This window comes from Podarcis melisellensis (genome assembly GCF_964234715.1).
Source record: "Podarcis melisellensis genome assembly, chromosome: 13".
NCBI lineage: Eukaryota > Metazoa > Chordata > Lepidosauria > Squamata > Lacertidae > Podarcis > Podarcis melisellensis.
The window spans coordinates 34,288,549-34,305,953 of NC_138545.1; the positions used below are offsets into that span (position 1 = coordinate 34,288,549).

Here is a 17,405-nt window from a genome sequence, read left to right on the forward strand (position 1 = left end):
ATGTACGATACACATAATATTTTCCCCCTATCATTTAATATAGGTGCTTCTTAATCTAATGTAACCAAATAATAATATGGCACATCTACGGTTTATTCCATTTTCGCCTGAGCTAGAATGAGAAAACTTGACACACCACGCCTGTGTGTCAAGTAGAACACACACTAGTAGAAACACACTAGTAACCCCTGGGGTTACTAGTAGAAACCACAACCTCTGGGGTTTAATTCCCCCCCCCAAGGGAGTAGATTTCAAAATTTTATGGTTTCTGCAACTTGTTTAATTTCCTCATAGAAGGAGGTTTTTCACTCCCAAAGACTATCGTTTTCCAAGATTTTGGACCTGCAGGCAGGTGGGATTCGGTTTCACAGAGTAAAGCATTCCAATAGGAGCTTTTTAATGAATAAAAACTGGGCTACCCAACTTGCCAAAATTGGGATTTTTACATTTGATTAGCACCAAATTCCACATGGGGAGCGGTGAGGGCTGGAATATCAATAGTCAAAATTATATCTTGGGCACAAAATAAAGGGAGCAATTCAAGAATCCTACATGTAACCTGATCCCCAAGTAGGAGATAATGATTTTGCCGGTAACATAACTGGAAATAAATAGTAGCAGTAGACAATCCCAGGAAAAAAAACCAGCAGTATTGGAAGGTGAGATGAATTGGAAATATAGTTTGGAGCGCATGAGTTACAGTTTGTAACGTCCCAAATTCAAAATTTCACACAGCTATAGATTCAGTGTGTGTGGCCTTGGACCCGTCATTTACCTAGAAGCCTCAGCCTTGCCATCTGTAGAATGGGGAGAGAACAGGACTGCCTTAAAGAGAGCGCTATAATTTACAGTGTAAGGATTAAAGAGGCAGGACATGCAATCCCCTCGGAGGAAAGCGTTACCTAAGCATGGCAATCCTAGTTTGCGAGGGGCACAGATGATGTGGTTATTCAAGGTTCACACAGGCACGCTCTTCTGTATATTCCTGACATTCCAAGGAGGTCCCGTGTCTAGGTCGTGACAAATCTGGTGCCAATTCGACCCCCCTTTTTAACGCATTTGTTTAGGTGGGGTTTTCTGGGATGTGTGTGAAGTTTTGTGTAGCCAATTGGCCCAACCGATTCTTCTTTTGCCTCGCCTCTTGTCCCAACTGCTACCTGATTTTGGAAATAAGATCAGATCTTACCCCACACGACACACGCCCACCAAATTGCGCAGGAGCGCGTGCTTAAGGGAGCGCAGAAGAATGAAGCCAAGGAAAAGGCTATATATATATATATATATATATATATATATATAGTAATATATAAGGGAAAGGCTATATATAATATATATATATATTTATATATAACATTATTTATATATATAACAGTACACACACACACACACACACACATATATATATATATATATATATATATATATATATATATATATATTTGTATGTATGTAATGTTATATATATAAATAATGTACATTATTTATATATATAACATTACACTGATACGCGTGACCGGAAGGTGGAGCTGCTGACCTAATCTTGCAAGCAAACGCCAAAGCGTCATTTCCCCCCCTCCCCACCACCGTCGCAAAAAGAGGGAGAAAATAAATGCAATAAACTCCTTTTGATCTGAAGAACCTTCTTTTCCGGGGAGCGTGAGGCGGGGGTGGGGGTGGGGGCTGGAGTCAAGGTCAACACCGCCTATGTGCCAGGAGTAACCCGACCTCTGGGGTCAAAGTTAAGGCCTGATTTACTGTGCCTGGGAAGCCGCCCCTCCCTCGGTGCTGTTGGAGGTGGCGCATGCCGGCGGGCGGAGCGGCTTCCTCAGCCCTTAGGCACCCAACCCCCACCGCGCTGGACCCAATCCTTATCCACTGGTGCGCCACTCCTCCCTCCTCAGTTTCAATGACTGAGAGGGGGGGAAGGGTTGCTAGCACATCCTCACTGCCGACAGAACACCATTTCTTTCCAGGGAAACCTACAAGAAGGTGGAGGGGGGGGGAGCCCCGCCTTTCCCTCCAGCAACCACAATACAGTACATGACAGTAGATGCAACAGAATATTGTCTCCGAAATCACACGCCAGGCAGATTGAGATTGTCTTGCGGGGGCGGGGGGGGCGGGGAGATCTCTCTTTCAAAAAAAGGCATGCATTTTTTTGAAATATATATTTCCTTTATATATATATAAAGTCGTCAGCTTGCCTCATTGCGGTCTTACCAAAGAGAGAAAGAGCAGTTCATCCTTGAACTTGGCCTTCCACTTACTCGTGCGCACTGATAATGAACTTCTCATTAGATGTTCTGTATTTCAATCCCAGGTCCTTCTGAGATAGAACAACGCAAAGGATCTGACACGATCAAGCACTGGCAGAGCAAGTTGTGAGATGTAAGAGGCGAGGAATACACATATATTGGGGGCGGGGGGGGGCTTAAAACGAAAGTATGAAGCTTTGTTTAAGGTTTACGACCCAGTTCGACTCAAGGGAGGTACCGAGCGGGGAGGGGATTCAGGAATGTCACCAACACTTGTGACGGAACAGAGCGAAATAAACACTGAAACAATCCCCACCCCTCAGAATCTTCTCACCTTAGAATCAGGTGAGTTGGCTACTTGAAAAATACCTTTTTTCCACTGTCCTTTTTTTTTTTTTTGCGCATTTAATTCTTTTATTTCTGTCATTTATTATTACGTTTATTAATGTTTGGTCCTGTGGTGTCAGATAATGAGCACTGCTTATGAAATCTCTGCGGCATTCAGAATAAATTATATACATGCGTATAGAAGTACAAATAATAACACTAATAATAATAAACAGACAACTGATGAACATAAGACACTCTCCTACACTATGAGCAAGCTGCATTGAAATCAGTGGGTGGTTACTTCTAAGCACCAGAATCAGATTGTAGAGGCTTAATAGTACCAAAATCATGCTGAAACCACTCCTAAGTAAGGCACATTGATTTCAGTGGAAATTGCTTCAAAATAATAGTAAAAGTTGCAGTCCTAAACACACAGTTACTTGGAAGTATGTCCCACTGATCTCAAAGTGGTTTACTTCTGCGTAGACTCTCATAGGATTGCACGGTTAGTACAGGAGTGTAAACAAAGTGTAGGTCTGGCTGTATTTTCTTCGATTTCGAAAACCTCTCCCTCTCTTCTTCTCTAGAGAATAAGAGATTCTGAACTAGAGTCTCATCTCAACGCCCCGGATGAATAATTTCTTTAAGGACCTACAGTCACCGCACTATTAGTATTGACTAAGCCAGGGGTAGCCAATGTAGTGGCCTTCAAATGCTGCTGGACTACAACTCCCATGATCCCTGGCTATAGGCTGTACTGCCTGAGGCTGATGGGAGTCCGAGTTCAACAACATGGAGAGGGCGCCCTGTTGGCTACCCTCGTGCTATGCACCGGCACTAGGAGAAGCGTCTGCTTCCGGGTCCTCCTCACACCCCCCCTCCCACGCACAAACTCCCCTTTAAATACCCAGATTCTAAACCAATTCATCTAGAGAACTAGCTCCCAATTTTATGTAGCTAAGGAGCAGGACCTCAATAATAGTAGGCAACATCCCAAACAATTTACAACGTTATAATTTACCCATCCATATTTACTTTCCAACAAGATTCGCTGGATTCAAAACGATTTGCCCCCGTTCTGAGTGTGCATAAATGGTTTCAGTCCTTTATGTTCCATTGTATTTTATACAGACAAGCAAAATAGGCCTCCACGCTTTAGCGGATGGAGCAGGTTTTTAATCCGTGGGGCTGTGCTTGAAGGCAAGTCCTTTTTCTGGAGTGGTAAATAGGGAATGAAAAATAAAACATTTAAGGTTGACTTCCCCTTGCAACTATCGGTTTGCTGTATTGTAAATTCTCTAGCGTATCGTTCAGTGTCTTCCAAGGCACTTATTAACTTTTGGTAGTACTCAAATTCATTTAAATGCAATCGATAAAGGGATCATTGTCATATGATTAATCAACTCTCCCCCCCCCAAAAAAAATCGTCAATCGGTGGTTAGCCTATATACACATACATACATATACGTATACATACAAGCCATTCTAAAATATTAATTTCGTCATATGCAATGCTGAGATTTAAATATAGATTATAACCTCTCAAATTTACAAGTCCCCTAAAACATAGATTATGTTGTATGTATGTATGTGTAATAGATTTTCTTCGTGGTAAAAATTCCTATCAATATTTCACACAGATGAAAGAAGAGTCTGTTCCTTCGCTTCTGCAAAATGTTCCTATTCGACGAACAGACAAACGGAACCGAAAGCAAGCCGAGCCATCGTGGTGCTTATGGAGAATTTATTTAACATTCGGTTCGATTGATAGGCAGTTGTCGTTTTCTTGGTTTTATTTTCGTCTCCCCCCCACCCCCTAAAGCAGCTCTGAATTACGGAACTTGATACAAAGAAAAATAGAATATAATTCGCATAGCAATGGCGCTAAGGTGGCAACGCCCCTCCCCCCGAAAAAAACCCACAACACATAAAAATGAATTGCAAATTGCACACGGCTTTCTTCTCCCCTTCCCAGCTCCCCCCCCCCATAATAAAATAATAAAAACAATAACAACAAGGCATCGCTTAAAAATAAAATAAAAAAACACCGTTTGCTTTGCAAATCGGGTTTTAACGTATTGGAGGAAACAGCAATAACAATAACAACGACGATAATTAACTTTTTTTTTAAGGAGAGAGGCTAGGAGAGGCCGCCAGCCACGCCAGCGCTAAGCGAATTTCGTGGGCTTCCACCGAGGTGGAGAAGGGAGACGGTGGGAGGCTGGAGAGCGGAGAAGCCATTGAAGCGTCCACGTGCGTAATTCTGCTCTCGTTTCCTCCTCCCTTCTCCTCCTCCTCCGCCGCCCGCGGCCTCCTTCCCCCTACCATCTCCTGTCCCCGCAAGGCTTTGGGGAGGCAGCAGAGCAGCCTGCGTTAATTTCCCCCTCCCTTCCTCGCGGGGGGAGCTTCTTTCCCGCCGCCTTTCCATGGATTCCTCCTCCGAGAGTCTGTCCCTGCGTCTCACGGGGTGCTGCTGGCGCTGCCGGCGCCGCTGCTGTTGGTGGTGGCAGGCGCGGGCGCGGGCGCACTGGTGCCTTTGACCTTGGCCACGACCTTCTTCTCTTTGACCCTGCGGTTCTGGAACCAAATGGTGATCTGTCTCTCGGTGAGGTTGGTGGCGGCGGAGATCTTTCTCCTCTTGTCCTTGGTGATGAACTTGCTGTTGGAGTATTCCTTCTCCAGCTCTTTCAGCTGCCCTTTGCTGTAAGGGATCCTCTTCTTGCGCCCCCGGCGGAAGGTACACCCCTCCGGAGGGTGCTGGCCTACAGCTTCTGACCGGCAGAAGGGAGGAAAGGAAGAAAAGAGGAGAGCGCGTTAAACTCAGACGAGAGTTAGGAAGGAAGGCCGGCCCTGGGGAATGAAACTCATAAGCACCACCGCCCAGTCCTTTGTCTAGGAAATCCCCCAAGGCCGCAGCCGAGCGAAATGGACTCTTTAAAAAACCGCTGGGCTTTCTCTTGGTCCCTAAACTCACGAATTAAGACTCTGCAGAAGATTATCCGTTTCATTTCATTCTCTCTTGGTTATCTTTCGCCACCTCATTTCCCCCCCTGCCCTATTTATTCTCACATGCATTGGATTTGTCCCCGAAACACAGATCTGCCGCCATAATGCCTCCCCCCCCCCCCACGGCTTCTGTCTGATGCCGGTGAGGCCGTTTCTCTGCTTTGCGAGAGCACAACACCATTTTAGAGAAGTTTGCTTTGCGCATAAAATCCCACTGAAATCACGGCGCGATAAATGTGGAGGTTGTGCGTAAAAACAAAACACCCAATTCGACCAAATGTGGGCTGTCAAATACAGACGTGGGAAAATTTAGAAATCGATTATTTTTCTACCTAACTGATCTGCCTGGCAACAATTCCTTTCACTTGCTTCCAACCCATTTTAACCAACGGGAGTTAGAAGCAAAGTGTGCCACATATTTTCCTGTAGGTATTTAATTTATTATAAAGAGTAATAGTGCAGGGCTTAAAATTGCAAATTAGTCTGGATTAAAATATCTTTGTTGGGGGTTCAGATCAGCTGAGCAACTTTTACACTGGTTGTAAATAATTTGATGCAAAACCCTATTGATTTCAATGGAACTGATTTCCAAATATATATTTTTTAGGAAAGGGGGTTGTGTTAGGAAATTATTCAGGACTAGGTTTTGATTACCCACATATGTTTTAGCAACCATCTTCACATTCACAAGATTTAGTTAGACACACACACACCTGTATATTAATAAATTATTGTCAGTGTTTCATTTCTATGTAATCATTAACACCAAACAGACTGCTAGCCTTCCTGTGTGTGTCACTGGAGTTTGGACATGGCTGTAGGTGAAGACTATAGTAATGAACAGTGCTCACAGAAAATAATACTGTGTTTTGGTACTTTGTATGAATATAACCTGCAGAACTGAATAGTACGAGGAAATACTCCTCTTATAGTTACTTGCTGTTGCATGTTACTGGTATCTGATGGAAAAAGCCAGATGCTGTTTTGGGACCTGCAGTGCTACCTAAATAAAGTGAGTGCTGAAATAATTTTAGTAGATAGGAGCGTACAATTTCATAATGTGTGGAATTTTTTAAAAATGTAATAAAGCTTTTTAACAAAGGGGATTGCTGTGTTTTGAGGAATTGTTGGGTTATGGTGCCAACAAGCAAGATGCTTTCTTGAAATTTCAAGACTGAGCTAGAACTTTTACTTCCAAAAATAAGTAAAAATGGGGAAAGAGAAACAAAAGATCTGGCTGAGTTATTTATTAATTTTATCGCGTGCGGCTTTTTTTTTTAATAAAAAAAAGCTTGTGACCCAACACTTAAGCATCTTTGTGGTGTATCTTTATGAAACAAAAGTCAAACTGTTTGGGTGGTCAGTGTATGGCCACATAGATCTGAAAATTAATGTGAAATGGTTTCATCCGGGATCTATGCTGCATTGAAATATCTTGGGTGGGACATCAGTTAACATAAATTATAGCCATCATCTGCACTCCAGATCCTCAGTTGAGTCTTATGATCTTTGGCACATTTTACTAAATGAGTTTTTAAAAACATGGACATGATGCAGCCAAGGGTAGATATTTTTAATTCCCATTGTATCTTCAATGAAAGAGATGTATGCACATGCTTAAATCTACCACTGGAAGCCATAGATTTATAAGTGCTTAACTTCAAATGTCCCCATTAATATTTTGAAAAAATCCTTTACTAAATCTTTGAGACAGAGGTTTTTGCTTGTGTGTCCTGTCTGTCTGGAGTAATTATTTCCTGCCTAGACACCAATAAATAATGCTAGATGCTGGTGGTGGATAACCTTACACAGCGTTATACATTACTGAAATATTTATATTCCTTGGGGGCTATACTGCCACAGCAATACAATGCTGAGGTGATCGAAGGCAGCACACCTTATTGTAGTATAAACGCTGTTGTTGTTACATAATTTGAATAGCTATGAATTTATTTCATTGCCCACTGTTCACTGTGCAGTCAGCTGTAACTAACAGCAATTGCATAACTGAGTAAAAACATTAGAGCAAACCCAATGGAAATTTCTCCTGCCCATGCCCCATTCAGATGCATGGAAGGACTCAAGCAGGTCCCATTCATTTGAGTGGGGCTGCATGCAAAAAAAAAGGTATAAAATTATATTACATAAGTGTGTGTGGATATAATAAGTATGTATACACACACACACACACACACACATTAAATGTGTGTGTGTACATACATACACTAAATATTAAATAAGTACCAGTATGTACACACACACTTATTTAATATAATTGTATACCACCTTTCATCTTACAATCTCAATGTGGGTTACAGATCAGTTACAATGCAAGCAACCTAAGAAATAGGCAGAGAAGATAAAACATGCCTAAAATCAGCTGTAGATCAATCATAAAAACATCTCAGGGAGCCAACACAACTCAATAGAACAACAGAGGCTACTGCTAGCAACTCAAAAAAGCCAAGGTAAGCAGGTAGGTCTTAACCTGGTGCAGAAATGTCAATGCCAGGCATATTTGCTGGAGGAGGATATTCCATAACTTCCTGCTATTGCACCTTTAATTTTTGTTGTTGTTCTGGTGGCCTTAAAGACATGAGACGTGAAATACTGAATCACCATAATGGATAATGTAGGGTTTCACATGAGCAATTCTGAAACAAAATTGCACTGGTATTTGCTGGGAGCACAGAGCACTGTGAAATTGCTACTACACCTAAAACATTGGGATACACTGGATTGGGGCCTACAGCACCACAATGGTTACACTGATGCAGAGTTTTAAAAGTTATTTGCTCATAAATATAAGGTCCTCATAGAATGCGCTTGTCATATTTATTTATTTTCCTACAGGAATCTTCTTCTCTTGTCTCATATTAAATTTTATTGCTCTAATATTATTTCAGAATCTTGTAAACAGCTTTGGGAGGTTGTGCATCAGAAAGGTGCCATATTTAAAAAAGGAAAAGGAAAAAAGAAAGGTGGCATATAAATGCTTTATATCATAAATTTGCTTCCCTGCTTTTAAGATTTTTGCACCTTTTGGCGGAATTATATAAAAGTAAATACAGTAATTGTTGCTGCTGCAGCAAAGCTAATATTATGTTGTGGCTTGGAAGATGTGTCTGTTAATAAAAGTAATAAGGAGATTGCCAGTTTACAACTACATTCACAGAAAGTATTATGGACACTCATTTTGAGGTAAATATACAGATTTACCATGCTCTGTGGTTCAGTTTTAAGACGTTTCAGAATGATGAGTGTTAGGGGCAAGATTCCCCCCCCCCACAGTAATTCATTATTTGTGGAATTATCTCCCCACTTCCCCCCCACACACATTAGGAAGTATATGTGGCCCCATTGCTGGCAGTTTTTAAGAGAAATCTTAATACATTTTAATTTCTATTTCATTAATGGTTGCAATACATTTTACACCAATTTCAAAGATGTGATGTGATTTTTAATTTAATGGGATAATATACCACTACGTTTTGTGGATGAATTTTTGTACACTGCCTTGTGAGGGCAATGTGCCCTGAAAGATGATTTAGAAATAATTCAGGAAAATTGATAAACAAGCAACATTTCTGCACTGAGTTTGTATTTTGTGTTAACGCTTAGCGGTGTAAGTGTGGATCAGTGTAATTTTGTTATTAATAAGCAGAGAAGCAGATGAATGATCTTCTCTTTGCCCCTAGGAAAAGTTTAGCAGTGATTCTAAACAAACTCAAGTGGAAAGATGTCCCATGGAAATTAAATGAGATTTCTTTCAAGTAAATGCAAAAGTGGACCAGAAGTCAGGTCATTAGTCATAGGTAGGGATTGGGTCCCCGGTAATTGACTGAAAACATTAAATTGACTAAATATTTGTTGTTGCACTGCAAGAGGACTAAAACCTCAAGCTTGGGCTAGTGTAAATATATATTGGTATGCTTTGTGGAAGAAGCTTAGTTGGTGCTGGAGTACCCAAGGCCTGGGGTTTTGCATAATTCTTCTGCTTGATGAAAAGTTCTGCACAACCTCAAACCTTACACACTTAGCTCCCAACTTAATTTGTTGTTGTTGTTATAGACTTGGGAGATTTGTTTTCAGGAAAGCCACTTAACTATGAGTGACTCAACAGGTCTGTCACTTCTGTTAAGACATCTCATATCTGATAGTCCACCAGCTACTCATTAGATGTGCAACTGAAGGCACACTTACCCCCTGAGAATTCCTGCAGAATTTAATAGGGCTTGAGCCAGAATGAATGGTTTGGTCGGTTGCAGTCACACACTGCAATGGCCGCAGGTCTGTGCTTAAAGCAGGGGAAGATTCTACGACCCCTTGTGGCAAAGTCATATTAAGCACCAGTTAGGTGAGTGGTCACTGGAAGGCCACACAGAGACTCACAGGAATGTAGTAGCTGAAAGCAGTAATCTAGTCCATCCTACCTGCATCCAGATGGCTCTCCTATCAGCAAAAAAAACCCTGTCTGTGCATGATATATTTAAGGCAATACCCCCTCTGCCTAGGCCCACCACAGTTACCTATGTTGTTGTGGATGCAACATGTCCCTGCCATAATCCTTTCTTTAGGACTAGTCTGTCTCAGGGACTTCTCTCCTCTTTCTCCATTCCATCTAGCAGGGTCTCCAGACCAGTACAGCAGAAATACTGAGATTAGCCTGCCTTCCTTAACACAGTTAATTTGCTCTAGAGTGGCAACATTAGACTTCCAGGCGGAAATAAATGGTTCCTATGTCTCAATTCTACAATCAGTGTCCCACTGATACATTGGGGCGCACGGCAGGAACAGCAATAATTTCCAGCCTTACCATTGCCTATAATTTTCTGCATCTGCCCTAAGGCACTTGGAACCTATCTGACTGTGCACAATGTTATGGGGGGGGGGGAGTATTTCTGTTTCTAATGGATGCGATGGATCAGGATTTTTTATAAAAACAAAGGAACAGCCCTGAAAATAAGGACACAGAAAGCTGGATGGGTGGGATACCTAAGATAGAGTATTACGCACCTGTAGCAATACCAATATATTGCAGCTCCTTTGTAGAGACTGATCTGATTTAATGAGATAGCAATATTGATAGCATGGCAGGTCCTGGAGACAGAGGGTGCTCAAACACAGAGGCCCTCGCCCTAATTCTGGTTTGTGATTGGGGCTGACTGGGGACTACTCAGCGATGAGGGAAGGGCACTCCACACATGCTCAGAGACATTTATGATTACACTACCCGTGTGTTTTTTTTACGCTGTGATTACATCATGCCTGCTGGAGAGCTGGTTCATATTTAATTCTAGCTATTATCCGAAGGATCCAGGGTATGTTAAAGAAAAAAGAAAAAAGCTCTAACCCGCCAGGTCGTATTGGGTGTTGAAAAATAACCAGTAGGTGAGATTTCACAGCCTTTGTGAGCAGCATTTTTCATATGTAAACTAAAGCAGCAACAACTAAGAGGATAGAGAAGCACACACAAAGGGCGTACATAGTTGTCTAACCTCATATATAATTTGTAATAAATTTTCAGGTGACCCTGAGAGCAATTCATACAGCAATGAAATTAGCCACCCTGCTGGTGCATGCTTGATACCTATATCTGCGCGTGCAGCGCGTAAGGTGTAAAAATCTGCTGCTGATTTCATCGCAATATGAACTGATTGGATTTAGACACACTCACGCACACAGTTCTCTTAGAAGCTGATGAGGCCACATTAATTTATCACACAACTGGGGGGAATTAGGCTGGATGTATTATATTGTATCGTATCTTATTATAGGGTGGGTGGGTGTGATATAGAAACACGTACACACATGCAACGCGGGTATCCCAAGAACTAAGCTAATATAGGGATCGGCGCCAGAATAGATGGTGAATATTTGAGAAGAAAGATGGTCTGGAGCAGCTGCAAAGTTTCCAAGCAGGACTACCCGCAGTCACTACAAACACACAAACACACGTCTAGGTTGAAAAGCAGACAGGATGGAGGCCCCAGCTCTTTTCCTTTTGGGGATCAAGCGCTCCCTGAGTCCACCCAGCTCCCTGGAAAACCACGAAATCCACCCCGAGGATCTGGCGGCCTTGTAGGGCAGCGGCGGTGACAGGGGTGGGGCGGAGGGAGAGGAGAAAGAGGCGGCCGTTTCTTTCTTTCTTTCGTTCTTTCTTTTTTTTAAAAAAATGGCATTGGTTACCTGCGAAAGCAGTTTTCCAAAAGTGTCCTGCTGGGCTTTGATCTTTTGGACAACACATTTGGTTGTTCCATCCCCCGGCCAAGGCCCAGGGTTCGTGGTAAGGGTCCACGGGCAGGAGCGCTTCGTGCCTGGCGTCGCCAGGAGGCCCTCCGATGGTCTGCACTACCGAAACGTCCAGGTAGCTGGCCATCGGCTGGTAAGGCCCCGCCGCGTAACCCGGGTAGAAGGCGAACTCGGCTGGGCGCGTCTGGTACTCCTCGGGAGCCGCGGCGGCGGGCGCCGAGCTGCAGGCGTCCAGGTACTTCTCCGCCGCCGTCGGGTAGCCGGGCTGCGGCGGCGCGGGGCACGGCTTGAGGGAACCGCGGGCCACTCGGTACGAGCAGTAGGCACCGCCGAAATATCCGCAGGAGAAGGGCGAGGCGCTGGTCGTCGAGGATGCCTGCGGGATGGCCGGGCACGGAATGCATTGCTTTGTCGACGCGTCTCCGGGGCCGGAGGAAGGAGGGCCGTCCAGGGCCGGAGCGGGGTAAGCGGAGCCGTGCATCGTAGGGCTGAGGCCGCCCAGGGTCACGTTCCTGCAGTGGCCGCCGCCCGGGAAGGCCGTCGGCGAGCTCAGCAAGCTGTCCATGCTCTTGGCGGGCACCTCATCCAGGCTCCTCCGGGCTTCTCCGAAGGCGGCGTCGGGGTCCATCCAGCGGAGAGCGCGGCGGGAAGGCGCATGGGCGCCCGCGGCTTGCTCCGCTCCGCTCTCGGTCGGGGTAACCAGATGGTGCGCGGCTTGGACGACTGGGGGGCGGGCGAGGCGGCGAGGATCGTTTTAAAAGGCTGGCGACTGCCAAAGGAGGGTCGCCTAGGCGCCCGGCGTCAGCTTCTCTCCCCGCACCCCCACCCCCACCTCCTCTTCCCTCCCTCCCCCGACGCAAAGGAGGCGTCTTTCCCGGAGTGGCGCGCTCATTGGCTGAGGCGCATCCACTGGAGACGTGCTGGGGAGGAGGGGGCCAGACAAAAATTGCGAAAATGCTTTTATGGCAAGACAGGGAGAGAGAAGGAAGGGTGAGGGGAGAGGGGGAGAGACCTGCACACGTGACGGACTTCTGTACAGGAAGGGGGTGGTGACATTTATTTATTTATTTATTTATTTATTTATTTATTTATTTATTTATTTATTTATTTATTTATTTATTTTCCTCCATCAGACAAGATTACCGCCCCCCTCCCCACATACCAGCGTCTCTTTCCCTGCTTCACACGGAGTGGACACAATTGAATGGAAAGAGAAACATTGGCTGATCTGGAAGGAATAATATGCAGTGCTATAGTGTTTAGAACTTGGAATAAGAAAGAAAGAAAGAAAGAAAGAAAGAAAGAAAGAAAGAAAGAAAGAAAGAAAGAAGATAAAAGAAAGAAAGAAAGACTGACTTTGGGTATATCAGTAGAAAACCATTAATTCAATTAAGATCCATCTGAGATAAATGGGAACTGTATCCTGCCTGTCTGAAACTTTCTGATTTCCTCGAAATTCTTTGGCGAAGTGTCCAAACTATCCCCAGAATGCTTCCTCAGTGCTTTATGCGCCGGTATCCCTTCCCATCATTGCAAGAACGTGCTTCTGAATCCAGGGTTTGGGGTGGCTGACATATTTTATTCGAAGCATCTTTTTTTAAAAAAAAAAATACACACATCTTGCAGAGACCGCAGACTGCATTGCGAGAGAGAAGCTGCAAGCTAAAGGACTGGGTAGAAAACGCGTGTGCAAAGCTAAATTGTCCCCCTTTCCTCAGATATCTGCAGAAATCAAGTTCGCAGATACTGCGCTTGGTCAGACGCACCAGGCCTTTCCTCTTCGCACTAGATGCTGGGAGGGAAGTGAGCCCACCAACTCGGCCTCCACGGGCAACTCTGCCCTTCCGAAATGACATTTCCCAAAATCTTCATACCTTAAGTGGTTTGAGGAAGGTGAACCGAATAATGCCGTGCTCCAAAAGTGAGACCCTGATGTCCGATTAGACGGAATATACTGTACTAGATGGTACGTGCACGTGTGGGCGAGAGACAGGAGACAGAACCCCGCATTCTCCCCATGAATACAATCAGAACATAAAGGGTGGTCGAGAGAGATGGAAATGTTACGTGGTGCTCTGCTGAGAGCCTGTGTTCTGCTGCAATACATAAACCTGACTTTCTAAAGTAAATCAGGGTAAAGATGTACGTTTATACAACCACAAGCACCCATCCGCGTCAGTCTGCCTCCCCACTCATCTCTTTTTGGCCTTGAAAGTGCGCTTCCCGCCCCAAATACTTTCTTCCCCCCCCCACGAAGTCTATTAGAATTATATCCCCCTTTCTAAAGGCAACACTCATCGCCACGGTCAAGGCGCCAAAGCTATTGCAGCGCAGGAGTTTCCACCTCTAATTTTTGTCTTGGCAAAGTGAAATCGTAGTGAGCCAGGGGAAGAAAAAAAATGCCTTCTTTATCCACGAGGAACTCCACTGCCTCTTTTTCATTAAGGGGAGTAGGACGTTTAAAATGCACATATAACGATTTAAATATAGATTCGTTATATCTCTCCCTTTCCCTCTCTCGGAGGAGAATGAAGTGTAAATGTATAGAAGGGAAGGAAAAATAAAACAAGCTCTCCACATACACACCACACACCGAGGCCTTAGTTTTATTCCAGTTTATTCTATTTTATTGTTCCAGTTTTCAAACTCTTGTTGTTCATCCAAGGCCAGGAAAATGCTCTGTGTATCTCGCTGGTGTGGTATAAGGTTTTGTCTGGTTGTGAATGAAGTCAGAGAGATGGGCCTACAGGGTGGCGAAGGCCTGAGTTCAAATGTTTCCTCATCCAGGGGCTCAGCTGGTGTTCTTGAGCAAAGCCACCATTGTACCTCCTCTGTAAAACAGAAATTATGAGAGCAGCAAGCTCTGTTTGGTAAGTTTGTTGAGAGAATTAAAAGAACAGAGAGCCAGAGGTCTCCCTCACACCCCACCAGGGCCCTTAAGGTGGTATAGGGCGACACAACCTAGATGAAGCAAAAAGAAATCAATAATAATAACTCACAATGCCAGGCGCCACCTTGAGAAAGTGATGCCTTCTGGCTGTACTTTAAATCCCACTGGAAACCTACAGCATTTAAATGCACAGAAATTTGAAAACTCCAGTAAAGAGATTAGTCTGGGTTAGAGAGATAGGCAGAGGCAAGGCTTGATTTAAACTGAGAGACCCTGTTGCTTTTATGTCTTCTTGGTAGATGGAATCTTTGAAGCTTCTAATTTAAAATCATATGTTGAAGAGGAAAGAAAGGAGCAGTGTCTTTTTGTGCCTTGTCCAGTCCTTAAGTCTGGGCATCACAGATTCTTATCTGCCACTAAAACTTTAGTTGTTGATTCATCTGCCTGTTCTAAATGGGTTAAATTCCACTGCAGGGAAGGAAAGAAAGAAAGAAAGAAAGAAAGAAAGAAAGAAAGAAAGAAAGAAAGAAAGAAAGAAAGAAAGAAAGAAAGAAGGAAAGAGTTTTTCTACATACATGGAAAAGTGGGGAAACTATTATGGACTCTGTATCTGGTTAAACTTGACCTTAAGACAAATCACTAGCTCTCATTTTCAGTTCCTCCCTGTTAATGTGAAATAACTGTGACCTACTTCACAGAACTGTTTTGAAGATGAATTAAGTTAAGGCATCTGCATCAGTGCCATCCCTCCCCTCGCCTCAAATGAATAACAAATTAGATCATCTACAGGAAACAAATTTCAAATTGAATTTTGAAAGAAAAAAACATTTGTGCTTCCTATTTATTGTATTGGGGCAACTTGACAGAGCTCCTTATTTGACTCGGACAGAATGATTTGGCATTCATGGGGTGTGTGCTGTGAAGTTACATGTATTCCTTTGCTTCCAAGCCACACTGAGGGCCACCAGTTTGGCTACAAATAGACCTAGAAATGTAACTAATTAATACTGAGTAAAGGGACAGAACTGAATGCTAATGTTCCCTGGAGGCCTTGCAGGGTTGCAAAATGTGCAATAGGCAATAAATATATATTGCTGATAGTGGCAGTGCTAGAGTATTTTTATTAGTAGATCCAAACAACAGTTCCTTGCTTTGCTGGGTCTGGTGCTGTAATTAGAAATTCAGACTATTTCCCTTCTTTAGAAGCAAATTCCACTGAAACCAGGGAGACATACCATCCGAATTAACGCGTTTAGGATTAAAGGGTAGTTTATGATAACTAACAAGGTGGAGCTCCCAGGAAGTATCTTCACAGGGGTAGTTGTGCTAGTCTGTTGCAGCCAAAACAACAAAGAAACGCCTTGGATGCTAACAGGTTTATTATTATGGGATATAAGCATTCCTGGACTGGTGAAATACGGATTTCATTCGTGACCAAGTGCTTACGCATGTATAAATTTGCTAGTCTTGAAATTGCTGCAGGCGTCTCGGTTGGTTTTACCATGGAAAGTATGTCATTAATTTCAAACCATACTGAATAGGATAACCGGAAGCCACTTTATATCGACTCAGATTATATACTGGCTGGCAACAGCTTCCCCAGAGTTTCACAGAAGAGGCCTTTCCTCGCCCTGCTCGGAGATGTCAGGATGTGAGGTCGGGACTGTTTTATGCAGTGAAAGTGTGCGTGTGGCACGGAGCTCAGCCCTTTCCCAGTTTTGCTCAATATTGTAATTTATGCTGATGTACCAGAATACTGAATTTTGCTAATAAATTAAATATACATCCCACATACATTTCAGTTATAAGATAGATAGATAGATAGATAGATAGATATAGATAGATAGATAGATAGATAGATAGATAGAGATAGATAGATAGATAGATAGATAGATAGATAGATAGAGATAGATAGATAGATAGATAGATAGATAGATAGATAGATAGATAGATAGATAGATAGATAGATGATAGATAGATAGATAGATGATAGATAGATAGATAGATGATATAGATAGACAGACAGGCAGGCAAGCAAGCAAGCAGGTAGACAGACAAACAGACAGACGTCCTTCTGTTTCCGAAGACATGGAGAGATGTCATCACCACTAATTTTAATTTCAGGTGGGTCCTTTTATTGCAATAATATACCCTATTAGTTAGTTCTAGAGGAATAGTTGTATTTGTTAAGGGTTTTGCAGCAAAAACACACGCCCAACACAGTGTTTTATGGAACCTTGAACGAATTTATTATAACACAATCTTTCATGGTCTGCGGTCCATTTCATCGGATATTCTGATTAGTTATGTAGCTCTTTGGAGCTCATCGTTTTTCACGGTCTTTTGACGGGTTATATTGCATAAAGGCAACCAGCTTGCTCTTTTACCAGTACTGACGTGCGCTTGCTTGGATCATGGTCAGTAAAGTAGAGTCATAGAACTGTAGAGTTGGAAGGGACCCCAAGGGTCATGTAGTCCAGCCCTCTGCAATGCAACTAGTTGCCCTCCCGTGCCCACACCCTTCTCAGCAAAGGCCCCATGCAGCACATTCCATCCCATGGTTGGGGATCGAGCCTGACCAGCCTACGTCTTTGTCAGCGATTGATTCTCCTCCAGTTTGCTTCCCACCACCTGAATTGCAATAAATTATTAACCCCGTCCTAGGTTCATTT

At 43.5% G+C, this 17,405-nt stretch overlaps 1 protein-coding gene and 1 long non-coding RNA gene across 2 annotated transcripts; one reads left to right on the plus strand and one right to left on the minus strand.

Annotated features, from left to right (window-relative positions):
- Positions 1 to 778: 778 nt before the first annotated feature.
- Positions 779 to 4,854, plus strand: LOC309354903. Its single transcript, XR_014162387.1, has 3 exons — positions 779 to 852; positions 2,321 to 2,388; positions 4,718 to 4,854. It is a non-coding gene; the product is annotated as an uncharacterized lncRNA (long non-coding RNA).
- On the minus strand, positions 2,954 to 12,664 carry HOXB13 (homeobox B13). The gene is made up of 2 exons (XM_081885183.1): positions 11,781 to 12,664; positions 2,954 to 5,356 (listed from the first exon to the last, which is right to left on the minus strand). Exons 1-2 carry the CDS (start codon positions 12,469 to 12,471, stop codon positions 5,046 to 5,048), a joined length of 1,002 nt encoding a protein of 333 aa, XP_081741309.1. The 5' UTR covers positions 12,472 to 12,664; the 3' UTR covers positions 2,954 to 5,045.
- Positions 12,665 to 17,405: the final 4,741 nt, after the last annotated feature.